The following is a 15185-nucleotide window of genomic DNA, read 5'->3' on the forward strand; positions in this document are numbered from 1 at the left end:
CATAAGCTAGAGAAAGTAAGAAAAGCTACTTACTGTTTTTTTTCACGGATCTTAAATTCATCCACCCTAGGTATAGATTCAAATAACTTAATAACTTTTCCTATCAATATCCTGGGGTTACCATGGACCAGAAACTGACCTGGACTCATCAGTATAGTGGTTACAAGATCACGTCAGAGACTGGGAATGCTCTTTGGAGAAGATGTTGCAAATTCAATGGGCTGAATGGCTTCTATCCTCACTGTAGGGATTCAATGAATCCTGTAGCAAGTAACTGACCTCCTGACTCCCCAAAGATCATCCACATCTACATGGCACAAGGCAGGAATGTGATGGAATACTCTCCACTTGGCTAGATGCATGCAGCTCCAAGAACACTCGAAGCCTTACACCATTCAGGACAAAGCAGTCTGCTTGATTGGCACCGCATCAACATTCAATCCCTCCAGGACAGATCTGACTCAGAAATCTGACCATGAAAATCACAAAGGTAAGTGGACATTTTTCAATATGATTATTGTCGGACAGATCTGTGTTGATGGTAATCGGACATTCTGGTTTATTTCATTTTCATTATGTTAATTTACCCCACCCCTTCAGTGCACACTCACCTTTTCTGTTCGATACTGAACATGGAGCTGGTCGATCTGATTTTCAACTTCCTGCAGTTTCATGGACAAGCGCTAAAAATATTAAATACAAATTAAGATTTCAGAATAGCCATGTCTCTTGTCGACCCTTGTATGTTATGTGATACAAATGAAGGGATTATCAGTTTCCCTTGAGGTTCTTGTATGACGCAGTTAATGTGATTCCATTTAAATATTACATATACCTCTATACGCATATCCTTTTTCTTGGTGCAACATCCATTTTGTGCAATTTTGCTCTTGTGAAATGCCTTGGGATATTTTGCTATTTTAGAGGTACTGAGTAAATGAAAGTTGTGGCATTATACTTTTAGTGTGAACTAACAGTCGGTTTTATTATCCTTGTTCTATAGGAATTCTCTATAGGAATCCTTTTCCTGGTCCAATTAAGCACTCCTCATATCTTGACAGCTCCTTGAATATGGAAGACAAGACATCTGAAACTCATTCTTGCACGCATGACCAAATGCCCAAAAGATTCTCTAATGGTGCAGTTCATGAAAACTCCGTTTTATTTCACCCAATACAACCATTACTGACAGTGTAGAGACAGTCACCTATTTACAAACGTCCGACACATGAATCCTCTTATCTACGAAAGAGATTCCATATAGGGGTATATTAACATTAATTTTAGAGATCCACATTGGACGATTGCTTGTACTTATGAATGGCAGTTTTGCATTGTACTGTATTGTGTTCCGGCTTGCATACGAATCGACTTACGAACATACTTAAGAATGGAAATAGAATGGTCCCACGAGGCACACTCCATCACCAAACTGCAAACAACTCCACTTACTGCATTTTCTGCTTCTGACTGAGCCAGTTTTTCAAGAAGTGCTTCCTTTTGCTCAAACAGTCTCAAGGCATCAGTCTATTAAAAAGAAAAAAAAGGGACCTCAACAACAGACCTTCGTTGAACCACACAATACCTTAATAAATGGCCCAATGCCATTATTGTTTGAAATTATTAGCCTGTGATCAACATATTTACAACAGATGATAAAAACAACCACTTGTATTCATTTAAAAGTTAAATTCTATCAGGTTCTGAAAGCTCAGAATTAAACTAAATAGACTTTTATTTCTATAACATTTTTCATGAGCCAAGCATGTCCCAAAGCACTTTTTATCCAATGTAGCACTTTTGAAATGTATTCACTGTAGTAGCATAGGAAACAAGGCAGCCAATATTTGAAGAACAAGCTACCAGACAAGATAACCAATTTGAGATTATATATAAGCACAGATTTTAAATAATCACTCTTTACATATACTGCTGTATTGCCAGCATTTTCTGCTTTTCTTTCTAATTTCCAGTATCCATACTATTCTGCTTTTAAATAAAACAAAGTTTGGGAGAAGATTTGTAGCTCGGGTGCTTGTTGTTGTGGTCCCGTTCGCCGAGCTGGGAATTTGTGTTGCTGACGTTTCATCCCCTGTCTAGGTGACATCCTCAGTGCTTGGGAGCCTCCTGTGAAGTGCTTCTGTGATGTTTCCTCCGGCATTTAAATAAAACAATTTTGCGATATTGACTGAGGGTTAAATCTTGGTCAGCATACCGGGGAGCTTTTTATAAAAATTAAGTGCAACAAAATTAAAAGTCATCCAGAGCTCATTAAAACCTCACCTCCTGAGAGTGCTGCTCCTTCAGTAACTGCCGAACCACTCGATTTGTCGCATCAAAAGTTTCCAGTTTCTGCAATAGCAATTCCTTCTGCCGATGTAGCAAGTTACTTTCTGATGTAGCTATTGGCTTCTCCTTTAAACATAAAGGAAATTAAGTTTACAGGTACTATAGCTTAGCATGGAAATATGGAAGAGCAATTCATTTGGAGGGAGAGACCCGGTGAGAAAGCGTGTCTTCTTGTTCTTCAAGAAATACATCAGGTCACCCTCTTATATAGTCCCTACATTACAAACTACTTCAATACTGACTGTGGAGTGTTTTGAGACATCTAGTGACCCTGAAAGACACTATTTGAAAGTCCTTTTTTTATACCTTTCAGTTCTTCCTTTCCTTTCCCATCCCTATTGTCATTGCAAATTTCTAATGTTGACTGACAAAATCAAAATTGCTTCCAACAGTTTCTTGGCAAAAATCAACAGCAGACTAGTACTCAAATGTTCACATGAAGTAGTCAAATTTACAGTGAAAATAAATTATCCTGCCATAGGTAGGCACAATATCTACAGTAACGTGGTAACTTGAGGACTATTAGTACATTTAGTTCTGCCTTTCAAAACTGTGTGTCATGTGTAACTCACTTGATGTTTTTGAGTTTTTTAATGGAATGACAGTGAAGGTGGTGTAGTTGATGACTATGTGGACTTCTAGGAGATGTTTGTCAGAGTACCACAGATTGGGATAGTTGGTAGGATTGGGTAGGGGCAGCATGGATATTGCATTAGCTGGGAATAGAAACAGGAAAATGTGCTCGAGCACCTTATTTTTGGGATTGGAAGGGGCTACCAGTGAAATTTTCCAAGATTCAGTTAGAACACTGCTAAAGTTGGTGTACATCAATGCCTTGCTTTTGTGGGTTGCAGGGCAACTATTTCATTCTGAAGACAACATGAAACTTGAAAGTATAGTTATGAGCGAGGAAGACAATGGTAAGACTTGGAAGCAAATGGATGCATTGATGGGCACATGGTAAATGCAATTAAACACAAACTATGGAGGGGATGCATTTTGTTGAGCAGACTGTGAAAACACAATACATGCTAAATGATAAAATTTTAAAGGAGTTCAAGAAGAGAGATAACGGGGGCTGTTTGTGCACATCTCCAAATGATGACAGGACAGATTAACGAAGCAGATTCCAATACGTAGAATTCTTAGTGTGGAAAGAGGCCATTCAGCCCATAAAGTTCACACCAACAAAAAATATGAAAGATTGTGGCAAAATCATTACCTTTCCGTCCATCAATTTCATTTCAGGTATTAAGCATTGCAAGTATCCACTAGTAACATGGGCAAGTCAGATTGGCAGAAATTAACCACAAAAGAAAAAGACAGCAAAGCAGAAGTAAGAAAGGTAAAAGAAAAAAAATGATACTCACCATGCGTAACTTACTAATGGCACTGCGCAGGGCTGCAACCTGTTTGGCTGCAGCTGCCCCGTCCATTTCAGCCTCCACCATCATTTTCAACAGGGTGTCCTTATCTTTTCGCCAGTGTTTCTTCTCCAAGCTGTGAGCAGTGAGGATTTTGAAGGCATTTTGAATAATATCAAAATTAAGGAAGACAGAATAGTGTATATTATGCAGAAATTAAACAAAGACTTTCCATTTTCTGAAAAACGAACAGTGTAGTAGCTAATTACTGAAAAGGTAATATGGGATGACAAGTGAAGATCAGTATTAGAGAAATAGGGAGGTTTATGCGGCAAATCATGGCAGAAACATTTGTCAGGGAAGGAAATGAAAGCGAGTTTAAGGTAACAATGGCACATGGAAGAATTGCCATCATGAAAGGAAGGTCTTAGGAGTAAATGGGATTTAAAGAATCAAGATCGTGGGCTTTGTTTTCAGAGTTGAACTTGGCACAACAAGATGAAGATCAGAATGCCAGAGAAATACAATCAATCAAATAAATCAGTCAGTGTCAAAATCAAAAGCTACTGTTTTAGGAGAAAGGAAAAATGTAGGAGAGCAGAAAACAACATAAGAATATACAGCATCAGAAAACATAGTTGCATCCAATCAGCTGCCTTCAGTCTCTAGAATTAAGACATACTACAATCATAGTTATTGTTGAATTGTCAAAGGGGAGCAGATTTCCTAGTGGTCTTATCACTGACATGTTAAATGTTCTGGGGACCTGGGTTCGGAATTCTGCCACCAGATGGTGGAATTCAAATTCAATAAACATCTGGAATTAAAAGAGTCTAATGATGACTATGAATCCATTGTTGATTGTCGGAAAATCCCATCTGGTTCACTTTTGTCCTTTAGGGAAGGAAACAGCCATCCTTACCAGAGTCTGGCCCACACATGACTCCAGATCCACAGCAATGCGGTTGACCCTTAACAACTGGAGACGGGCCATAAACATTGGCCTAGCAAGTGATGCCCTCATCCCGTGATGAATAAAAAAAAAGGAATTAAAAAAAAAAGAATTCTATTGCACTTAATCAAAAATACGCACAGATCAATGTAACACTTGTTACAAACTCAATTAATTTTTCAGTTCTATGGCCTTTATACAGGACAGGTCCCTAACTGCCAACTGTATTACCACTGCATACTACTGAGAGAGCTTGAGTAATCTGTTAGTATCCCCAAATAGCTACATTGTGGAATATTATTTAGGTTATATTGTCCAATGGTCAATATTCTTTCCTCATTATTTTGTTTTTTCCAATCAGGTTTCCAGGCCTGTCACAGTGCAGAAAAGGCAAAATAGACAGCCTTTTGACTGTAGCAAAGGTGGAGCATTGCTGAAAATTCCTCTCCATCCTTCTCGACTGGTCTTCAGCTTTTGACACAATTGGCCACATCAGGGCAGCACAGTGGCACTGTGGTTAGCACTGCTGCCTCACAGCGCCAGAGACCCGGATTCGATTCCAGCCTCAGGCGACAGTCTGTGTGGAGTTTGCACGTTCTCCCTGTGTCTACGTGGGTTTCCTCCGGGTGCACTGGTTTCCTCCCACAGTCCAAAGATGTGCGGGTTAGGTAAATTGGCCATGCTAAATTGCCAGTGTGTTCATGGATGTGTTGGTTAGATGCATTAGTCAGGGGAAATGTAGAGTAGGGAAATTGTTCTGGGTGGGTTACTCTTCAGAGGGTCGGTGTGTACTTGTTGGGCTGAAAAGGCATGTTTACACACTGTAGGGATTCTATGACTTCTATGATTATCCTCCAGCAGCTCTTCACTGATGCCAGGTGAGTAAGGTTTCTCCCATGTGGTCCCATTCGTACCTAATTTCAGCCAGATAATTACTTGCAATAGCTTCTCTTTCTGTTCATGCGGTGTTCCCTCTACTGCTTCCAAGGATCTATGCTTGACCCCACCCATTTCTTATCTCCTACCCTTTGGTGACATAATTCAAAAGCACGACATTGGTGGTATCCATACATACATTGACAAAAACCAGGCTACTTCACGAACATCTCTAGATTTCTCTACAGCTGCCATTTTATGAGATTTCTTATTCAATAAAGATACTGAATAAGCACAGTCACTCACTCCAGGAAGGCCAAGCTATTGTCTTCAGTTGTTGCCCTACTCCCTAGCTACGTAAAAATCCTCGTCTGACTTAAATTAGCAATTTGTCACTGTGATTATGCACACTGGTCCTAGACACTCCCACAAGGGGAAACAATTTCTTCACTTCTACCTCATTAAGCCCCGAAGAATCTTGTATGTTTCAATAAGGTTACCTCTCATTTTTCTACACTCCAATGAGTACCGACCTAAATCAGGTCGGACTTCTCCTGGTAGTGTGATATAACAAAAATAAATCAGTTGGTAATCGAAACTTGCAGAACTGGATTGGAAACTTATCAAAATCAAAGAAAATATTACCCGGGGTGATGATGCAGCAAAACTCCTATGGTGTCCACCAGTCTAAAGACTTGAAATGTGCCATTGGACACATGTTGTCTCTCAATGGACACCCAAGCATAGATTCAACCACAGAACAGGGCAGTGGGGAACTATGACTCTTTCCGTAGTCAAATTGAAGCTGATTTTAGTTACTTGTTTAGTTTCAATCAACATGCTCAGATATATTGTGACACACCTCTGTGGCATGTGGGACTTGAACCCAAATCTTCAGGCCTGGATGAGACGACACTACCACTGTGCCACAAGAACCACCCCTCCCCTTCACAATGTTCTAAGCATGGTCTAATTGAACAGTTTTAGCATAGCTTTCCTATTTTTAATCCTCCATTCCCTTTAAAGGGAAGTTCAACATTCCTTATTGCCCACTAGTTTGCTCGCATTTTGAGATTTGTGCATGCGGACACCCAAGTTCATCTATTCTGCAGTCTTTCACCATTTCAATAACATTCAGCTCCTCGATTCTTCCTTCCAAAGTGCATAATCCCCTTTTTCCAACAAATGCTAACAACGTTGGTGTCATATTTAACCCCAAAATTACCCTCAGTCGTAACGTCACTCAAAATGCATACTCCCAACTCTAACATCATCTGCCTTGTCCCTGCTCTGCTGCTGAAATCCTCATTCATGCCTTTATCATCTCTGGATTTGGCTACTTCAATTCATTCCTGGCTGGCGTCATGTTCTGTGGTGTAAAATCTTGATACTATTTAAAATTCTGCTGCTCATGTATTAATTTCAGCTAATTCCCATTCCATCTGATGCTCAATCTTGCTGATTTACACTGGTTGCAGGATAAGCAACATCTTCAATTTTCATCCTTGTTTCCAAATTGTTCTACATCCTCCCCATCTCTAACCTCCTCTAATTACACCCACTCAAGAAATCTGTGCTCATCTAGTCTGCTCTCTTGAGCTTCTCCAAATTTAATCACTCTACCATTAGCAACCATCTCTTTAGCTGTTGAGGCTGTAAAATTCCCTATATATTTGTGCCTCTCTCCCTCACTTTCCTACTTTAAGGTATGCCTTAAAACTACTTTTAGACCAAGCTGTTGATTATTTGACCCAATATCTGGCTCAGTGTTATACTTTATTTTATAATGGCTCTTGACGTACCTTGGAATTTCCTACATTAAAAGGGCAATATTTATACCCGTTGGTGTTATTTGTTGATGTTAGATCACATTTGTCAGTCAGTCCATCCCAGTACTTCTGTATCTGGCAAGCCTGTTTTCTGCTGTTTGCACAACCTCCCATTTGGGATCATTTGCAAACTTGGGGTTTCATTTCTTAAACTACTCTCATCATTTGATACGTTGCAAATAACAGCAGTTGCCGCACTGATACTTAAAACACTGCATGTATTCTACATCCGTGTTGAATCAGCCCCAGAGTTTTCTTGACTGGGCAATTTCCAATTAATTTCATGAGCATTCTACCAATATTAGTGAACCTCTTGTTGAGAGTCTGAAAAGCTTTGCTGAAATCTAATTAACATCACGTCTGCAAGTATTTTTATTATGCCCTTGAAAGAACACAACTGATCTAAAAGCAAGCATGATTTATGTCCCATGGGTTGTGCTGATGTTCCATTATTGTTTTTTGTAATGGAAAAGAAAATCAGGGTTGTGTTTTTGTCTATAACAAATTTCATCCACAATGTCTTCCTTTTGGACACCTCAATTGTTCAGCAATTTCACAAACAGCCTTACGAATTGACTGAATTCACGAGGACAACTAATCAGTTCTCAGCCAGGATGACTAAGTTGTCGAACTACATGTATCTTTTGCTTTAAGGCAACACGTGTGGACTCAAGTGTTGAAGCAGGCTGCACAAAAGGAGAGTGTTAGTAAAAGTCAAGGAGAAAATTAGTTAAAAATTCTGTACCAGAAAATATCTGGATCCTCTTTCATCATTTCAAGGTCTCTTTGAAGTAGCTCATTCTTGTGCTCTGTAAGAACTAGCTCCTTGGTGACTTCTGCTAATTCCTCTTCTTTCTCTTCAATCAATCGCTTGGATGCATTCAATTCCTCCTTTCGCTGCTCCAGCAGGTGATTTTTCTTCCTCAGTTCAATCTACAAATTCAATTACCGCAATTAGGATTCTCATGCAACAATGTTGAGGAAATTATCAGGATCATTTGAGGGCTTCAGGAGAATAACTAATGAAAAAGACATACAGGTAACTGAGCTTATTTTTGCCGCAGATTTTTAAAAGAAATCAGAGATTTGCCTTAATTCCCACTCTAAGCTACACAAAGGATCTGAGAAGTATTGAACAATCAAATGACGACTTTAAAATGAAAAACTGAATCAACCCCAATCAAGAAGTGCAATTGAAAATACATCTGTTTAATTTTGTCAAGGAGCAGACAACAGGATTCAACTCATACAAATTAACTCTTATCTCAGTCAGAACATTATGGTTTCAAGTCCAACTCTTAAAACATAACTTGAGGGGGTCCATAATGGTTAGATCTGCCAGCTATCAGATAAAGCAACAAACTTAAATAAAACAATGAACTGCAAACATTGGAGATCTGAAACACACAAAAACAGAAGTTGCTGGAGGAACTCAGTATGTCTGGCAGCTGTGGAGAGTTAAAGTTATGTTTTCAAACCCTTCTAGGTTTCTTCAGCAATGTCTGTTTTCATAAAGGTATCTAACTTGTTAGCTTGTTTCAATTTGCATCAAAGATCCTGTTGTATTATTTAAAGGGCATCCAGGACAACACTCCTTCTTCATTCTTCAAGATGACAAAAATAAATTGTCAGTCATTCATTTAATTTTCTTACAACATCATACAAACAGTAATTAAGATATAAAAATGCAATTCAACGTGCCTCATTTTGCATAACTTTCATAACCTTCTGAGATTTGACAAATGCAAAGGTATGAAGATGTTGAATTGTTAGAGTTAATGGCATAAAGCTCATATTCCTCACCATTTAAAAAAAACATTCTGTACACGAACTTTGCTAAAGCTTACTTCATTTTTTAGTGATCCCACTTGATTCATAAGACAATCAATTTTCTCTTCATACTCATTCATCTTTTCATGTATAGCTTCCTCATCATCTGTGGAGAGATCACTCAAGTGAAGTGTTGAATGGAACTTCTGAGTGTCAACTGGAGTTATATCTAAACGATGAGTTGGGCCCTGGAACAAAAGTTGTATTAAAGCAACATTTACTGTGTAGTTATCAGTCCCATGCTTGATGTAAGAACATGTCAAAAAATCATGATGATTATCATTATTTCTGGGCCTTCACATAGTAAAACATCTCTCAGCACTTCACAGAAGAATTTTAAAGAAAAATATGACACCAAACCACCAACGGTCAAAATCTGTCAAATAGGTAGGTTTCAAAGAGCATCTTAAAGGATGAAAGACAGGTGGAGAAATTTAGGAAGGGAATTATAGAGCTTAGGGGATGCGTATCTGAAGCATATTAACAATTATGGAGCACAAAGAACAACTCAAAAAGCCAGAGTTGAAAAGAATGGAACATCAGAGATTCATGGGGCTTGAGAAGTCTATAGAGATTGTGTAGTGACCGGAATTAGGTGGATCTTGCTTACTACGAGGTCCTCGATTGGGGTTGTTAACCTGGCCAATCTGGAAGCCCCGGTCAAACAATACAAGCAGGGGATTTAGAATACCCTCAGTTCAGACACTGACTCTGAGCTGACTGATTACAGCAAGTATACTTTGCACAAATAAATAAAGCATGACTTGGTGATGGAATATCGACCTCTGTACAGCTATTTCAGATAGGGAGGAACAAGGCCATGAGAGATTTGAAAAAAAAGGAGACTTTTAAATTCAAAACTTTGCTTGATCAGGAGTAAATGAGCACAAGGGCATTAAATGAACAGAACTTGGCAAGTTATGGATGTCAACAAGTTTAAAGAGAATAAGCTGAAACTTTATTGCTGGAACAGCACAGCAGGTCAGGCAGCATCTAGGGAACAGAAGATTCGACGTTTCGGGCACATGCCCTTCTTCAGGAATGAGCAGAGAGTGTTCAGCAGGAGAAGATAAAAGGTAGGGAGGTGGGAAGCTGACCAGAGGTAGTAGTGATGGCAAGTTCAGTATCACATGTTTCAGATTTATACCATATTCTATGAACATCAGTGTGCCACTGTGAGTAGGAATCACAATAGAACCGAATCCATAATACAAAACTAAGTACAGCCAAAGAATAAAAGCAAAACACTGCATATGCTGGAAACCTGAAATGATAACAAAAAATGGCTGAAAAACTCAGCAGGTCTGGCAGCACCTACGGTGTGAGGCACAGAGTCAATGTTTTGAATCTAAAAGCTGTCCTTGGAAGAAAACAAAAGTTCCGAAGATGAGTATTTGGACTCAAACATAAATACTGTTTTTGTTGCTCCACGGATGCTTCAGAACTGCTGAGATTCTCCAACATTTATTATTTTTTATGTGCAAACAAATCTTTGGTACAAACCTCCCATTTGTAGCCAACATCCCTTACTGATGTTTTGCCTGGTGGAATCCATGGGACCTTGGGTTTGACCTTACTGGTTTCTCGTAGATTGCCACATTCCCAGGCTCCTTTCAACTTTTGCTACATATTGAAAGGATAAAGTCAAATGGTGAAATATCTGGTCTCACTTAAACGTCTTTTTTTTTGAACAGCAACTCTTTAGAAATTGCAATCAAATTTCAGTCAAATAAACAAAATGCAAATAAACAAAACTAACCACCAGTGCTTTATCAGAGGCTCACTGATGATGTTACCTAGTATGGTGACAAAATGTCTGAAAATGAACCTTCCAGCTCAGCAAGCAAACTTACATCCAGAACATTAACCTAAGCTACAATTCTTCTCAAAACTCAACAAAATGCAATTTCTGTCACTTAAATTAATGAAACTCAAATTTATGTTATTTGCATTAACAAAGGGACAGGTTGGGAAAGAAGAGGAGAACAGATGCAGAACTTTACTTAAGTGGAGGAAGCATGCAAATGCACAATGTGAGAGGCACAGACAGACATTATTTTAAAATTTACAAGAGTCTACTCAGTGATTACCTGAACTTTCTTTGCTGGCCTTGGGCTCTTTTTAACATGGACATGGACAGGGGTGGTTTCATCAACATGCACATGGAGCAGAGGAGACGATCTGGTTTTCATTTCTCTTCTCAGCTGACCCAAAAGGAAGACGAAAAAATCCAAATTACTTCATCAGTTCAAAGAATTGAAGGCATTTATAACAAAAAAGTTATACTGTATGGAAGAAAACACAATGAAACAATAATATAATTACAACTGGATGACTCAGTCAGATTCAGGCAGGCCATGCTAACAGATTACACAATTGATAAAGTCTATTTTCTTCACAATCCCAAAAGGATCAGTTTGCACCTAAACCGATTAACAGGTTGCTACATACTACTAACCCACTCTGAACTGACTGGAGCTTCCCCCAACTTTAGAATGGAAATTCCCTTGTACACTTTTCATGCTATAGTTATACTAGTTACCTTCTACTTTCTTAAAAATTTCTTTTCATTACAGCCTATGTTTCATCAAGCATCTGTTATTTAAAGAAGAATGACAATAGGACATTATAAATAAAAAAGAAAACCTATATCCAATTATCCCTGCATTCTAATTCTTGGATTGTATTTAGTCTTGGCTTCTTGTATAAATATTGCAGTAAATGGGCTAGTTAACTAAAAATAAAAAACATTTTCTGCCAATTCTTCTAAATCTGAAACTTTCTAACATTTTCAGAATCTACTTTGAACCAACTTTGACTATCCCCCTATAGAAAATTGTTGCTCTTTTCATCTTAAAGAATTTCACCAATGGATCGAGGGTTGAGTTATGAAAGCAGGTTGCAGAAACTTGCTTTTATTTCATTAAGCATAGAAGATTGAGAGACAGTCTGATCAAGGTGTTTAAAATATCAAAATGATTTGATTGAGTAGACACTGCAAAATGTTCTCCTCTGCTGGGAAAATCAAGCTAAGGGAGATAATCTTAAGACAGAAGCAAGGCTATTCAAGAATGACCTTGCTTGATGTATTAATCCTAAATGACATCTCAACATGGTACAGTTCAGTTTAAAAACTCTTACATTGTGGGAACATCTTCCCAATCCCCAAAATGGATAATAATTCAACTTGTTGTTGAATTAAAAGTTTTAATATTTTGTTCTCTCAAACACAGTCACAGCTTTTCAATTAAAGCATCAACATTTCAAAACCCATTTATCAAATATTAAAATTACAACCTTTCCATCTGTAATTCCAAATCAAAACATTTCATTCAAACAAATTATTGATTCACTACAAATCATATTAATGTTTTCTTTATGCTATATACCATTTCTAAATCAATATCTTACTTAGCTGGAATTCAGCTTTTAAAGGATTCTGTAATTTTCAAGTCACATAATTATTTTTGGAGAAAGTGAGGACTGCAGATGTTGGAGATCAGAGTTGAAAAGTGTGGTGCTGGAAAAGTACAGCAGGTCAGGCAGCATCAGGGGAACTAGAGAGTCCGAAGTTTCAGGCATAAGCCCTTCATCAGGAAGGACTTATGCCTGCAACATTGACTCTCCTGCTCCTTTCATGCTGCCTGACCTGCTGTATTTTTCCAGCTCCACACTTTTTGATAATCATTTTTGTTTACTAGGCATACTCAAAACCACGTTCCATCTATACAAAGTTTCCAATATAAATTAAGATTTAAAATCAAGGTGAACTACATTGCAGGGAAATACTCTTTTTAGCCAAACATGGGCTCTCCTCAACAGCATACATTCTAAGATGACACTCCAGTGCTGTACAAAAAGGAGCATTCATTATCAGAGGCGCCACCATTTGGAAAAAGGGTTGGAGGTTTTGTTCACCTTTTCCATAGAAGAACAAGATTTGTTCAGCCAGCCAGAATGTGGCAAGGGGGTTGGAGTCAAGATGAAGCACATTTAAACAGTAAGGGAAATACTGACATTTCTGGTCCAGGTTCCAAGAAGTGAACCATACGGATAGAGAAGAATGAAGACAAATGTTGAATGACAGTTATCCGAAGTTAGGGAAAGGTGTGGTGATAGTGGTTGGTTGGGTTCTCCAAAGGAACGTTGTTTGACCTCAAAACAACAGGGTCAGGTTAGATCAATATGGGTCCACTAAAGCCATTGCATGTGGTGAACGTAATCAAATTGCACCTCATGCCAGGAATATGGAGTTTGGAAATAGGACGGAATATGTTTGGATGGGTATATGAATAGGAAGGGTTTGGAGGGATATGGGCCGGGTGCTGGCAGGTGGGTCTAGATTGGGTTGGAATATCTGGTCGGCATGGACGGGTTGGACCGAAGGGTCTGTTTCCATGCTGTACATCTCTATGACTCTATGTGTTAGTGTTGAGGCCAATGTTTATCACTCGACAATATGTAAGGGAAAAAGTGACATAAAATAATGTCACTATATTAGTAATCTGGAGGCCCAAGCATACGCTTTGGGCTAACAACAGTTGCTGGAATTTAAGTTTAGTTAATAAATCTTGAACTGAAAGCTGATCTCAGTAACAATCATCATTCACCATTGCACTTTAAGGTAGAAAATCTGCCATCCTTACCCAATGTGGCCTACTTGGGACCCAAGTGACCAACTTGGAGAGAATACAGTAAGGAATACTTTGGCATGGGGAACGTCATGAATGGATCAGGAGAGGCTTAGTGAGCTTGAAAGTAATACAATAAACCTGTGAGAGCCGGTGGTGGGGAGCTAGTCAAGCTGAGTAAGGGGATTATCAGGGGGATAGTACAATGCACACATCCAATTACATACCAAACTATACAAACCGCAGAGATTTAAGGTATAGGGTCAAACAGCATCCTGCAAACGACTTGCCTCAAATACAAGACAACCGTCATAATATCCAGAACAGGAGGTCACCTTGATTGTGACTCCAGACCTATGCCAATCTGTTTGACTCTCAACTGTCTTCTAAAATGGCCAGGGGAGCCATTATGTTCAAGAGTAATTAGGAATAGCAGCAAATGCTAGAGTCAGTTTTTATAATACAAATGAAAGCTCAACCCTGTCCAAACTAACCATCAGGTACTTACCTATTCTAAAGTAAAAACCGAAAATAAACTTATGATCTGAGGAAGGGTCACACGTTAACTCTGATTTCCCTCCACAGATGTTGCCAGACGGAGTTTTTCCAGCATTTACTTGTTCTAATTCAATATTACAGCACGGAAACTCTAAGTGCCATGATATTCAAGTGCTCATCGGAGTGTTATCTCACATGTGCAACCTTACATTGGTCCTGCGTCGCTGGTATACTGGTATCATTGAAGATTTCTATGCTTGCGGCCCGGGTTCGATTCCCGGCAGGCGCATTTTAACACCAAACAATTCAACAAAAGGACTTTTTAGGGATCCAATATGCCTCCCTCTGAGCCGGGAGGCCTGGGTTCAAGACTCACCTGCACTAACATCTCTGCACAGGATGATGACAAAAATAATTAAACGTCCAAGGGGTCCCTGCCTCCACTACCCTTTCAAATCAGTGTCCCAGACAACCCACCACCCTTCGCAGAAACACCCATATGCCACGAGAATAATTTATTTTAGATTTTTAAAAGTTCTGCCAGCAGCTGGACTGGGATCTTGCCGTGCACAAAAATGGCCGCCAGGTTTCTCTCTCCCCCCTCCCCTCTCATAACAACTGTTACTGCGCCCCTTCCTTGTCCGGTTTTTATTCGGTTTTCCACGGGTGACGGTGTGGGGTCGTAACCCGGCCTGTTTGCTGCCCATGTACCGGCTGACAGCCTCCATGCCCGGCTCCTTACCATACGAAGCGCCTGTCACTTGTAGCTGGTCGCGGCGGTTTACTAGAGTTTGCTGTGCTCCCCGGTCCCCTCCACGACCCTCACGTCACTTCCGGACGCGCTCTCCCTGCGTCC

At 39.3% G+C, this 15185-nt stretch overlaps 1 protein-coding gene across 3 annotated transcripts in view; it reads right to left on the bottom strand.

The window, feature by feature from the left end:
* odf2a (outer dense fiber of sperm tails 2a) overlaps positions 1-15185 on the bottom strand; it is a 37938-nt gene extending 22753 nt beyond the window's left edge. For all 3 annotated transcript variants that reach the window (XR_015760676.1, XM_043720572.2, XM_087998204.1), the window contains exons 1-9: positions 15072-15185; positions 11291-11404; positions 10704-10823; positions 9218-9388; positions 8116-8303; positions 3720-3849; positions 2284-2415; positions 1453-1527; positions 612-683 (exon numbers count right to left, since the gene is read on the bottom strand). Coding sequence is in view for 2 of the 3 variants with exons in the window: in XM_043720572.2 (XP_043576507.2) it covers positions 612-683; positions 1453-1527; positions 2284-2415; positions 3720-3849; positions 8116-8303; positions 9218-9388; positions 10704-10823; positions 11291-11404; positions 15072-15074 (1005 nt within the window). In the remaining variant the exon portion in view is untranslated. The remainder of the gene's footprint in view (positions 1-611; positions 684-1452; positions 1528-2283; positions 2416-3719; positions 3850-8115; positions 8304-9217; positions 9389-10703; positions 10824-11290; positions 11405-15071) is intronic.

This window comes from Chiloscyllium plagiosum, unplaced genomic scaffold, assembly GCF_037043375.1.
Source record: "Chiloscyllium plagiosum isolate Xiang-an unplaced genomic scaffold, Cpla_swu_hap1 HiC_scaffold_21, whole genome shotgun sequence".
Taxonomy (NCBI): domain Eukaryota; kingdom Metazoa; phylum Chordata; class Chondrichthyes; order Orectolobiformes; family Hemiscylliidae; genus Chiloscyllium; species Chiloscyllium plagiosum.